The sequence below is a fragment of the Bactrocera neohumeralis genome, chromosome 2 (assembly GCF_024586455.1).
Source record: "Bactrocera neohumeralis isolate Rockhampton chromosome 2, APGP_CSIRO_Bneo_wtdbg2-racon-allhic-juicebox.fasta_v2, whole genome shotgun sequence".
Lineage (NCBI taxonomy): Eukaryota > Metazoa > Arthropoda > Insecta > Diptera > Tephritidae > Bactrocera > Bactrocera neohumeralis.
This window is the reverse complement of record NC_065919.1, coordinates 16898630-16912778: the sequence shown is the minus strand read 5'-3', so window position 1 is coordinate 16912778 and position 14149 is coordinate 16898630. Positions and strand designations below refer to the sequence as shown.

General features: G+C 33.1%; 1 protein-coding gene and 1 long non-coding RNA gene across 5 annotated transcripts in view; one reads left to right on the top strand and one right to left on the bottom strand.

Annotated features, from left to right (window-relative positions):
- Positions 1–11249: 11249 nt before the first annotated feature.
- Positions 11250–14149, bottom strand: part of LOC126755011 (putative uncharacterized protein DDB_G0272516) — a 35397-nt gene continuing 32497 nt past the window's right edge. For 3 of the 4 annotated variants that reach the window (XM_050467290.1, XM_050467274.1, XM_050467281.1), the window contains 3 exons: positions 13854–14096; positions 12224–12686; positions 11250–12155 (listed from right to left, as the gene is read on the bottom strand). In XM_050467290.1, the coding sequence (XP_050323247.1) occupies positions 11447–12155; positions 12224–12686; positions 13854–14096 (1415 nt within the window). In that variant the 3' untranslated portion in view covers positions 11250–11446. Of the gene's footprint in view, positions 12156–12223; positions 12687–12829; positions 12992–13853; positions 14097–14149 lie in introns of those variants that run through there. The other variant, XM_050467298.1, reaches the window with a different exon arrangement.
- LOC126755036 (uncharacterized) lies at positions 12991–13970 on the top strand. The gene is made up of 2 exons (XR_007666445.1): positions 12991–13360; positions 13628–13970. It is a non-coding gene; the product is annotated as an uncharacterized LOC126755036 (long non-coding RNA).

The window sequence follows — 14149 nt, the reverse complement described above, 5'->3', positions numbered from 1 at the left end:
ACCATCAGGATCAGTTTCTTCCTTTACAAACCTGGACTCTCATTCGGCCCGGTACTATCACTATTTGACGAGATACATATACATACATATGCTGTCACAAGAAAAGCAACATTCAAGACAAATCGAAAACATTCAAGTGAGTTCTCCTGAAACTCATTCTACTTATAACTATTATAGCTGGACTTAACGCAACACAAGCTGCGACATACATACGTATATATGTATATATGTACAATACGTACATATGTATATGGTAGATAATTACAATTATGCAAACAGTTGTTGTGACGCCTCTAATAGTAGCTGACGTCGACTGCACGCCGATAATGGTAAATTTATTGCAAATGTAGACTGCAAAACGGGCAAACAATTGTTGGAACAACAAAGTAATGTCTATTTTTCTCGTGTATTAATGCATACAGTAACACCAACAAATATATTATACATACATACAAACATAAATAAATAAATGCATACATATACATACATATATATTTTAATTAAGCGACTTTGAATGCGTAACCTTAAGTGTTTACAATTTACGATCTTCAAACCATTCTCTATACATATATTATTATTGATGTATAAATGATAATTGTATGAAGATATAAAATAAACTTAAAAAAAATATATAAAAATAAAATAAAAAATGCAATGTTTAACTTCAATTAAAATATAACTAAAACAAAATGAAAAAAATGTTTTCTTTACGACAGCGAATAATAGCGCTGAAGCTGTTTTCACAGTCATATTTTTTTGCTTTTGTGTTTTTTTTTTGGTTATTTTGTTTTATATTTTTTTTTGCATTTTGTTATTTTTTTTTAATTTTCTGTATTTTGTTATTTTTTTAATTTTTTTGTTTTATATATTTTTTTGTATCTCGTTATTTAGTTGTTTTAATTATTATATTTTATTTGTTTGTTAAATTTTCTCTTTTTATTTTCATTGTTTTTAAATGATTATTTTTTATTTTCTTTTTATTATTATTTTTTTATTTCTTTTTATTATTTTTTTTTTTTTTTTTTTTTTATTTTTTTTTTTTATTTTTTTTTATTTTTTTATTTTTTTTTATTTTTTTTTATTATTTTTAAACTCTTGCAACCAGTTGAGAGTATTAAAGTTTTGTTCACCTAACGGTTGTATGTATCACCTATGTAAACCTAAGCGAGATAGATATAGGGTTATATGCATATATGTATGTATGTATATAAATGATCAGGATGACGAGAAAAATTTAAATCCAAGTGACTGTCTGTCTGTCCGTCCGTGCAAGCTGTAACTTGAGTAAAAATTAAGATATCTTCAAATCTTAGTACAAAAAAATTTGAGTTCGTAGATGGGCGTAATAGGACCACTGCCACGCCCACAAATCGCCATTAACCGAAAACATATAAAGTACCATAACTAAAAACTAAATTAAGATATGAAACCCTAATCTGGAACAAGGAATCAAGGTAGAAAGGGGCACCAGTGAGCAAAAAATTTTGAAAAAGTGGTCGTGGCCCTGCCCTCTAATAAGTTTAATGTACACATCTCCTAAACCAAACTACACTAACTAAAACTACAAGAACCAAATTTACCTGGCACGAATATTATAGGTGCGAAAATGAATGAAATCGGAAGATAACCCCGCTCACTCCCCATATAACGGTACTTTTCAAAACCACTAAAGCCGCAATAAATCAATAACTAATTACATTAAATTTAATGGAGGCCGGCCTGAAAATTGGACGATGGGCGTGGAACCGCCCTTTTTTTTGATAAAATCACATATCTCGGGACCCGACTGACCGATTTCGACTAAATTTAGTATGCGGCATTCTTCTCATATTCCTATATCACAGTGCGTCGAAATCGAACTACAACCACGCCTGCTTTCCACATCGCACAACTTTAAACTCCATTTGATTCTTTCACTTTCCACTACACAAATCGAGAAGTAATTAATATAATATGATACAATTTTGCACTAATAATTAGTTCAAAATATGCCACCTTAAGACCAAACTGTCTGCTGTCCAAATCCATTCCAAAACTATTCAAGCTCCTGGCCAATAACCGAATATGTGATATAAAAGTAGTTTGGTATTGCGCGTGAGATCACGTAGGCAGCTTTGAGCAAAACATTTTGTAGAAGTGGGCCCAGTAAACCATACAGTGATATTTGACCAAATATATCTGTTCAAAATTACTAAGCTCAATAAATCCATAACTAATTACGAATTATTTAACAATGATGATAAAAGGCTTTAATAGCCTTTCCATTGAAATTCATGGGCGACCACCCACTTTTTGGTGAAATCCTTTCCTGACAATAGTTACATTCTTCTCATATTCCTATTTCACGTGAAATGGGTTGAATCAGGTCAATGCCCAAATCCATCCCAGTTTCCAAATTATCGGTCAGCAATTGAAATTCAGAAAGACAATAGTTACTGGAAATTTAATCAGGTGTTTCCTCATATACGTATGTCATGAATAGCACGTTCAATATTGACTTCTTAAGCTTGAAGAAAGTCTGGTTTATTGTTAAAGACTAATAACTCCAAATAACCCCACAAAAATTTGTCTAATAATGTTCATTCACAACTTCTTGGAGACCATTCAATGTCACAATTTCTTGATAATAATATAATCTCTAAAATTTTCAATAATTCGGTTGTTGCGCGTGCTGTATGTCACGTAGCCCCGTCTTGCTGGAACCAGATGTTGTCAAGCTCAACTACTTCCAAGTACGACCATAAAAAGTTGGTTATCATCGATCTATACCACTCTCCATTGACATTAACGATGTCTCCAGCTTCGTTTCGAAAGAAGTACGGACCGAGGATTCCACCAGACCAAACCCACACCAAACTTTCAATATAAGTAAATGCTATGGTTGATGATTAATAACTTGTGGATTTCCTGCGCACCAAAATTTTGTTTATTTACCGCACCATTCAGATTTTCTTTAACATTTAAAAAAAAAAATGTTATCATTTTCAAGTGGTTTCAAGGCAAAATCAGCAAATTCACGATGTTTACGGTAGCCCAATCGCTTCAGATCTTGAACAGTTTGGTAAGGATGTAAGCCCAAATCCTTTCTCAAAATCCGCCAGGTTGCGGTTTGAGACCGTCGCAATCCTTGAGATCGTCTTGGAATCGATAAATTTCGGTCACCAGCAGCACTTGCCTGAACGGCAGCAATATTTTCTTACGATTATCTGAATACAATGGAAGAAAATACAGATCAAGAAAAGGATTGTACCGAAAAGAAACTGCATACAATGTTTTATTTGTAACGTAACGAATATTTTTAATTTTTGCTTGTAACTTTTTTTTAATAACAATTAAAAAGAACTTTTACCACTTTTAATTAAAACTGGTAAAAAAAATGATTCTCTTAATTTATGCCGAATTTTTCGTTTGATACCCTGCATTAAATTCTGCACACCTCCTTTTGTAATGGCGCGATTTGCCTTAAGCCATTTTTTTAAACCCCGTCGACGTTTTCGGCAAGTCGATGATCCTTTTTCAAGTTCCATTTGTTAATTGCCCAATACTTTCTCTATCGGGCGAAATTCTTAGACACTCCTTCTTATAATTGTCGGCCGATATAGTACCCTTTGTGAAAAATGAAGTGGTCTTAAAGCCGCAAAAGCAAATAGCCTTCCAGATGAATATGTTCTCGCCAAATTTTTCTATTTCAATTGTCCATCTTTTGGTTTCGTAAATAATTGGGGACCTGATAATGTTATTGAGTCCATTTTTACGTATGTTTCATCGTCCATTATAGCACACTCAACAGAAACGTTTAGCAAACGTTCGTACAACTTCCGTAGCCTTGTTTCCCCTATTTTTATTTGTCGTTGACTTTTTTGGGAATCCTTTGCTTTTTACGAATATAAGTTTTTAAATTATTTCTTTGCTTCACTCTTTGAATCATAGTAGCACTGGTTTTAGCTTTTTCCGCCAAATCGCGCACAGACATTGATTTGTTTTGGTTTATGAAGGCCAACACCTTTGCTTCAAGATTTGGATCATTAGGGCCTTTTCTTCGCCCATTTTTTGATAAATCTTTAAGAGAACAGGTTTCACTCAACTTTATTATAATATTTTCCACACCATTTACACTGAATTTAAACCATTTTGCTAGCTTTCTGTATGAAATGCTTTTTTCGGTGCAGTAATTGTGCACAATTTGCCTACGCACGTGCTTTTTGATTCGAGGTACATCGCGAAAATGATATTACAAATTACGCAGAAAGAAAAAACATTAGAAGCACAGCTGACCACGCTTTATAACGGTAATTACCGCAATGTCATCAAACGACTACTTCATGAGAAATATTGAATTGAAAGTGTGCAGTTTCTTTTCGGTACAGTCCTTATACTTAAAACAAGAAAAAACGTTAACGTCCGCTGCACCGAAGCTGTTAGTAACTATGTGTTCAGTTTGTATGGAAGCTATATGCTATAGTTAACCGATCTAAGCAATTTCTTCGGAGATTACAGTGTTGTTTTAGAAAATAATTCTTGCCAAAGTTCGTGAATATATCTTGTCAAATGTAAAAAGCATTTAATTCCGATCGTTCAGTTTGTATGGCAGCTATATGTTATAGTGGTCCGATATCGGCCGTTCCGACAAATGAGCAGCTTCTTGAAGAGAAAATGACGTTTACAAAATTTCAAAACGATATCTTAAAAACTGAGGGACTAGTTCGTATATATACAGACAGACAGACAGACGGACATGGCTAAATCGACTCAGCTCGACACACTGATCATTTATATATATACTTTATAGGGTCTCCGACGATTCCTTCTGGGTTTATTTTTTTGTTCATAAAAATTACGTTAGAACTCATAACATTTTTAGTCAACACGATATTATACCATGTAAATAAAATCTCACGGTACGAATAGATAGATTTGCATGTAAAATTAAATTTAATTTTAATTTATTTTTTACACGTTTATTTTTTTTTTTTGGTTAGAAGCCCGAATTTTAGGTATTTTTTTAACGCTATAAAAAAAATTAAAAATTATTTTGACTATCAATTTTTTTTCATGCTTTTTTTGTGAATATTCTAAGAATACAAAATATAAATAATAAAGAAAAAAATTAAATTTAAAAAAACTGCAGGTCGGCGAAGTAGAGACTGATGAAACAATGGCTTGTCCTGGTGTGCAGGATATAAATGCTTTCCGTGACCTAAAATGAAAATTTATGCGAAATCCGTGAAGAGTAAAAGTGTAGCTATCGCACTACGAAACGTTTTTGAAAAAAAAAATGTTTATAAAATGGTGTAGGTTTAAAAAAAAAGTTTCGTATTTTCCATGTTTTTTGTGGTTCGGAATTTTTTAAAAATAAAAAAAAAATTATTTCGAAAGCTCTTCGTAGTACGATACTATAATGTATAAGGAAGCTCTGTGTAAAATTTCATGTGAATCGGTTGAGTAGAACTTGAGATATCATGCACACCGTTTCTAGAAAAGTAGTTATGAGAAAAACGAGTTTAAAGTTTGAGAACTAGTCGCGCGCAGTCGGAGTCGGAGTAACAAAATGAGCTATAACTCGGAAAATAAATTGAATTTCGAAAAATCCTCTTAGGAACATTTTCTTGAAGGGTTATACTATAAAAATATGCAAAAAAATCGATTTTTTCGAATTTCAAAACCAGAATACCCCCTTAATCATGCGAAAAGACGATCAAGTGTATATCCATACAGAAGCATCAAAATCAGTGTCTATTTATTGTGTAAATTCTTGAGAAATTTCTACTGCTTCCATATCTGATCCAATATCACACCAGGTTTGACTAAAAATTGAGAAATAACAAACTTCTTGAATCCTTACATATTTTCCACTTTAGAAGTAATAACAGATGTTCTCGTGACATTTCTTATGGCGCGACTCAACACATTGTAATGTTTAGTTTTATGAAAGTATTTTTTTCAAAAATAACATTACTTATAGATACCAAAAGAGTTACTTGCCAACGAAAAAGAACTAAAGTCGTAACTCAACCAACTTTTCGGAAGATTTGACTCTTGTGTAATTGAATATAGAAGAATATAGGAGTCTAGTGTATGTTCTTGTTATTCTGTATTCTATTTCATTATGACAGCCTTTTGATTTATACCGTTTTGTTGTTCGTTTCGCCACTCTAAAAGTTTGGGTATAATCACATACATTTACTAAAAAAAATAGGAATGTAAAAATATGAAAGCAATCATTTTATCATCAAATAATTTGTGCAACATTTTGCATTTCCTACAACACGCAACATCAATGTAAGATATTCAGTTTCGATTCGGGTGCAACATTTGTACATTTAGAGAGTAATCTTCCCGTAACCAATTCGTCAGCTGTCAAGTAAAATTTAAACACTCTGCCCGAAGGCAGCTGCTAACCTTTGTATTTGTATTTATTTTTATATTATTATACTAACATATTTTAATATGTACCTGTAACCACAAGGAACCAAGGAACATACAGACATATCCAGAAAACATTTGTAAAACTGCGGCATCGGCAAATGTGCAAATTTGTAAGAAGAAAAAATAATTCGTCTGTTGATCATTAAAGTGTAATTTATAAAAGCTTTACCTTTCGTAATAAGAAAAAAAAAGCGAGACAACAAAATGAGCGGTGTGTGCGGCAGCTGACGAAAGTTGACCAAAGCATGTATAAGCGGTCATTGTCTGCGCGCATGCGTACGTTATATTCTACATAGGAATACATAGGAGACGCTTTCGGTTTGGTTATTCATTCATTAATTTAACGCAGCAGCTGCCATAGTGAGTTCAAGATATGTTTGTGCTGTTGTTTTAACGGCTGAGAAGGCAGAAGCTGTCTGTGGTCATGTGTTTTTTGAATGACTGACACTTTGCGGTTAAAGGTTGGAGTCACAAGCGACTGTGGATCTTATGTGTCGATACTACATACGTATATTTATATTTATGTAAGTATATGATACAGACGTATGTACATACATATATACTTATTTAAGTGGTAATATCCAAAGATTTGGTTGAAGTTGATCCGGTAAATAGTTTCGGAGATATATGTATATTTGCAAAATTTTTTATTCAGTGTAATCGGCTCCCATAGAACAGAATAGATGATGGAGTCATGTGTAGAAAGTGCAAGTGAAGAAAGTTCTCTGAGCGCTATTCACTTGGGAGTGGTCAGAAACGATTATTTTACATATGGCTCAAGCTGCTCACGACTTCCGATCTTAGACCAAGGTAGCCAAAGAACATCCGTTTAAAGGCGAGCTAAAGTGAGAAGGCGAACCATCCCTCCCCAGGGTTTTGTGCGGGGTTTGGGACCCGCTACGTAAAAAACGCCCCCAATGAAAAGGCAACATGAGTGCTTCGCGCTGTTGTAACTCGACTATAACCGTGTCTACGTAAATAAAGAAGAGGAAGAATCGGCTCCAATGTCTATTGTGTTATGTCTGAACTTGGCATTCCCACAGCTGCATTAGCTAGCTCCATCCGAGTCGGGAAGGACCTCCCCGCGCTCTCGACCAACAAAGACCAAACTCTACAAGTCACTCATCTTCTGATTAGTCGGTGCTGAGAGTGTTCAAAAGAAAGGTTTTGCGAAAGATTTATGGTCCTTTGTGCATTGACAACTGTGAATACCACAGTTATACTGATTGATGAACTGTACGAGTTATACGGCGACATTGACATAGTTCAGACAATCAAGAGACAGTGGCTACGCTGGTCAGGACATGTTGTCCGGATAGATAAGAACAATCCAGCTTTGAAAGTATTCGACGTAGTACCCGCTGGTTGTCATTTCGGTAGTTTATATATTCAGAAATACCACTCTTTAAGGTGTTTTCAAAATACAAATTATTTTCAAAGTTGTAGCCGTTTTAGTATGGCAACGCGGTCGGTTTGGTCTTAACATAAAATTTGAAACGCATTCTTCTTGAATATCTGTCGTTTAATAAAAAAAACTTGTTTCACATTTTTTTAGTTATAAAATGGTTAGTAAAACACTCGAAACTTGGGCTCTAGAATAAAATGTTTCTGAAACAGTTAACTCTAATACTGAACAGGATTAATTGCCATACACTTCCACACTTTTAACACTGTTACCTCATAAAAGATAACACTTTTTAAATTAGTTTTTCTTTTCTTTAAAAAAAATATATACATAGTACATATGTATGTACATATGTATATAATCGTCTTCACGTCACGTTGGTTATGCCAAAATCTGCAGGCCGGGACTAGTGCAATTTGAGACACAATAACAAAAACAAATTAAGCACCAGGCACGACCTACGCAAAATGACACTATATTATACATATATGTATGTATGTATGTATATAGTAGACGAGAGAAACAGGAAAAGCGACTAAAGTGCATTATATGACTTAAACGCTAGCGAGAGAATAAGATGTTATTAACAGTCGTAAAGTTGTAAGAAAAAAGGCAATCCCGCTACTCTTACCACGAGGCACAACGATCACCTGCCGCCGAAATGCCAACTGACATTTCGTTATTATCACAAATTACGACATTTATTTTAGTTTTGTTATTTTTTTATACACAAATGTACTTTAGTGCCCACTATAGCCGCCGAGGGCGCCGCCAAAGCATTCATGCAATTAATTTATTAAAATGTGAATGTGGCGAACTACCGTTGGCGCGTTGCAAACAGACCGTTCAGCTGACGACAAAGTGTGTTAGTGACTGGAGCAATTAATCGCTTGCAAAAATAAAAGAAAAATACACAAATAAAAACAACTACAGCAGATGCACTCCAAAAGCACTAGCGGCACTTCTGGCAACCGCATTCTACAATTAACACACATGTTTATGCACGCACTTGTGTTGGTAAGAAGCATAAATACTTTTTTACATAATAAAATGAGAATTTTAGTTCACAAAAGGATATTTTATTTAAAGGTGCAAAATTGTTGTCATTATTTATTGGGAGGCTTGAGTTGCAGTGACTCGATTAATTCACCTCAGGTTGAAATCGCGGTGTGAGCAGCGCAGCTTGCGACAAACCCTAATTTTTCGGGCGCTTCAAAAAAATTTATAAATATTTTTTTATTGAAGTCAGTATAGACGTTTGCTGTAAATAAATTAATAATTATTAGCACTTACCACTTGCCCACACCTTTCACAGATGAATGTTTTTTTTTATTTATAACCTTAAAATTGCGAAATATGAAAGGAAAAAAACTTTAAAAGAAAAAAAAAAATTAAAAAAAAAAAAAAAAAAAAAAAAAAAAAAAAAAAAAAAAAAAAAAAAAAAATAAAAAAAAAAAAAATAAAAAAAAAAAAAAAAAAAAAAAAAAAAAAAAAAAAAAAAATAAAAAAAAAAAAATAAATAAAAAAAATTAAAAAAAAAAAAAACAAAATTAAAAAAAAAATTAAAAAAAAATTAAAAAAAAAAATTGAGAAAAAAAATTAAAACAGAAAACATTTAAAAAAAATTAAAAAAAAAAATTAAAATAAAAAAAATTAAAAAGAAAAAACTTGAAATGCAAAAAAATTTGAAGAGAAAAAATTCAAAAAAAAAATAATAAAAGTAAAAAGCTGTATGAATGTAATGAATCAAAATAAAATTATAAAAATAGTTTATCATAACAATAATCAAAATTAAATTAAAAAAAGTATCATGAGTTCAATTATTAAAAAAAATAATAAGATTCAGTAATCTTGCTGGTAAAAGTATATTGTATTTACTTTTTGTTATAAAATTTTAAGTTGAATTTGAAAAGAAAAAAATAAATTAAAATAAAATAAAATTTTAAAAGAAAAATATTTAAATGATAAAATTAAAAAAAAAATTAAATAACTAAAAAAAACATTTAAAAAGAATTTGAAAAAAATTGAAAAGAAAAAAAACTTAAAGAAATTAAAAAAAAAACTTAAAAAAATAAAGAATTAAAAAAAAGATTAAGAAAGAAACTTAAAAAGAAAAAAATAAATTAATGTTCTAACGAATCAAATAAAAATAGTTAATCATAACAATAGATAAAATTAAAATTAAATAAGTATGATCACTTCAATTATTAAAAAAAAATAACATTTAGTAATGTTATATATTTTACTTACTTGTTATTATACGCAGAAAAGGGCATATTAAGTTTGCCATGACTTTTTTGAAAGGCCGAAGACCCTATAAAAGTTACATACATACATACATGCATACACACTATATATGTAAATGCCCAGGTTGACCAGCTTAGTGGATTTAGCGATTTCCGACTATGCGTCTGTCTGTATATACGCGAAATAGTCGCTTGGTTTTTGAGACATCAGTCTGAAATTTTGCACACATCCTTTTCTTTCCAAGAAACTGCACATTTATCGAACCATTATACCTGTAGCTTTTAGTTGCCAATCAAAATCAACTTCTTGTAATGAACATTTTTTTATTTCAAAAGCTATTTTCACGAGATTTGGTACGGATTGTAATCCAAGGAAACGCTTCAATTTCCGAACATTGTTCAGATCGGATCACTATAGCGTTTAGCTGCCATATCAACTGACCGATCAATATTAAGTTTATGTAAGAAAAACTTGAAACTAGGAAAGTTAACTTATATTCGGCGGCCAAAGTTACTCACTTTCTCAATGTTTTTTTTTTTTTAGATATTTTTAACACAGTCAATAGTTTGGCTTGAAATAAAATGTATGTGATTATGGTACAATTAGACCCTTTCATCAAACAGTTGCTATAGTAACAGTAAAAAAAAACGGGATTTTTGTTGCTGTAGTAGGGGCTTAAAATATTACACAAGCAATTGTGTATATTAAAAAACCATTACAGACTATAAATAAATGTCGATTGCACACATGAAATAATACAAGCAATGAAATTTATAAATGGGTATAGCAGAGCATACTTAAATATGCTCAAAAAAAGTATGGTTAATACCAATATTAAATGGCATCGTCAAAAAGTAGTTCGAGGCATATTAAAAACTACTTTGTAGATCTCTTGCTTGCGAATATGCATTTATATTTATGTATGTAATAACAAAAAAATATCAAGTTTAATTTTTTTTTATAAAAATAAAAATAAATATTATTATGTGTCACTAACCTCACTTTACCTCACAGGTTTTATGCATCTCAGTTGTTCCCTAAAAATAATATCGTTGCACATTTGATTTAATCCACACACAAGTTTGAGTTAATGCTTGAAATAACTGTAAAAAAGAGCAATAACTTTCGACAAACACTCGAAACCCATAGCTTCCAAATCAAATTATGCACATTATTAAAAGCACATGCGGAAAACTTTATTCAATACACAAGCTTTGCGCAAAATATTATATTATAGTATATGAAATAACTAAAACAATACATTATAGGAAAACACAAGACAGTCAGTTCATTAAAAAAAAGTATAGCATTAAATAAAATTAAATAATGTTTAGATGTATTTTATTAAGAGTGTATGCAGCAGTATATTCAAACACCATTCACATTCACTGCTTCACCAATGTTGCCGTTGATTTGCTGAAATGGTTGCATCGCGGACAGCGTTAATTGCGGCTGAATCGCACTTTGTTGCGCTGGCACTTGTGCGCTCTTCTCCTTACTATCCAACAGCACACGCACCACCTCCGAAGTGAACTTTTCCACCAATTGCAGTGCGCGAGTCGCGGGTAACTCCAACAGCGAAGCAGATACGAATTCACCAAAAGCGGCATACTTCTGTTCGGAATTGCTCAAACAACGACGATTGATTTGTAAATTATTGTAAGCAGAACGTGCTGACGCCAAAGTATGCTGCTGCTGCTGTTGCGGCTCCTTACGCTGTCCAACAGCATTGTTTGTATTGTTGTTGTCATTGTTGTGGCTGGTATTGAATGTACTATGCGGAATGTTTGTATGCGATTGTGAATGCAGACCAACGCCACCGGACGACGAAGTGCGCTCTTGCATTGTATCCAAGCGGCGTATTTTGATTGCTGGCGGTTGTAGTGGTGCAGGTGAAGCGGAATATTTCAATGGGCGCTTACTTAAGGCGCCCAATGACGATGATGTCGCAGCGTGATGGCTTCTATTATATGGCGATCTGGAATGTGGCTGGCGTTGTTGCATGCTGAGCAATGTCGAAGCGGCGCTTAGCTTCAAGGGATGCGCGCTGCGGGTGTCGTCACCGCTCTGACTAGCGCTAGAAAAAAAAGCAATAAAATTGTTAATAATTAAAATTAATGCAAGTTGAAGTGAAAGTGTTATTACGATTCTTCATCGGCGGCATTTGCATCATCTGCATCGGGTTCCTCCATTTTAACGGCTAACAGACCATTAGCGAATGTTGCCATATCAGCGCTGCTGTTGTTGCCACCACCCTCGCCGCCGCCATCGCTATACGAATCACGATTTCCAATTGTCGCTGCTGTTGAATTCAGTATTTGTTGTTGCTGGTGTTGTTGTTGCAAATATTGTTCCGACTGTTGCTGACGACTACTGGGCTGTTGTTCATCATCATCGTCGCCGGTGTCCGCAAGCGATGTACGCGGTTGCATGCTTTTGTACGAACGACGCGGCCGTATGTGTTCCGAGAGGAAATGCAAATGTTGAAACAGCGGCCATGGTGATTCAATATTTTGGCCAGGATTCTCATCACGTACTTGCTCGAGGCGACGCTTCTCCAGATTATAGCGATTGCGCAGCTGCAGCATGCGATCCTTCAGCAAGGACACTAAAAAACCAAAATTAAAGAAAGTTTTACTTTTATTAGAAATTTATTGTTGATGAAGTGACATAGTGCCGGCAGGTGCAACGGTGGTTGCTTCTAACTGTTATTTCAGATTGTAAACAAACACAACACTAATACATACATACATGCATATGTATGTTATATTTGCGGCCGAATAGTTCACCTACTACCATTGACATGCTACTCGTATGAGAAAAGACCACATGATTTCAATGCACGCCGATCTAACTAACAATAACAAAAACAACTAAACACGGCTGATTTTGTTTACAAACGATTTATGTCCACATATTTTTATATTTTTTATACTGCTGCTCATTTTTCTTATACATATACATATATTTTTTCCAATTGTTTTTTCTGCGTTCTCTTTGTGATTTGCTGCCATGCGCAAAGCAATATCACAATAAACAACTCAATGAAAGCTTTACTAATTATTGACCGCCTCAATACTTCCGTTGGGTGGTTTTTTGAGTTATTTTCTACCTACAAATGTATTGTGTTTGCTCTCTTCCGTCCCTCACTATCACAATCTCTTCAATTTAGTTTACTGTAAATACTTATTTAATCATTAGTAAGTAGATGCAGTATTTTATAATTAAATTTTTTAACAAATTAAGGGTGATTCAGCAATAAGTATATTTAAAGATACATACGTAAGTATTTAGTATGTAGTATAAACGTTTGTACATAAAGTTTTATGGAACCTTGAAACGAATACGAAAAAAAAATTAATTAAATAAAAAATAATTGTTTTTGAAAAAAAAAAAAAACAAATACAATTTGGAACACATCAATAAAATTCTATTATCAACCCCTATTATATTATAACATGCATTTATGCTTATGTATAGCCATTGTAATTAATATTTCATTTACGTCATACATGTATGTATGTATGTATATTTATCTTTACATTTCAGAAATTGCTGCCCTAACAAAAGCCTGAATAAATCCGAATAATTATATTAGTAATATATGTACAAGCACAAAATATTTATTAATTATAGATTTTCCATAACCAACCCACAACTATATTATCTACAAAGTGGATATATGTACATGTATCTTCAATGGTTAACCATCTGTATACACCAACCACCACCATCATATCAAGCCGCAATTGCATTTCAACTACTAATTACTCACCATCAAAGCCCAATTTGTTGGAAATCTCCTGCCATTGATGCGCTGTATGCAGTTTGTCCTTGAAACTGGCTGAATTGCGGTCGTAAAAGCCAGGACGTGCACGAAATTCTCGTATGAGACTCAAATCGAATTCGCCTGTTGGCGCATAGCCACGACCACGTTTGGATGGTTGCGGATAATCATAATTTACGTAGTCCACGGTGGCCGAGTTGTTATGGAGAGTTGCGCTATTCCCTGTTGGTTCTGTAAAGAGCGGGGATGACAAAATAAAGTTTACATCATTTCATTTTAATTTA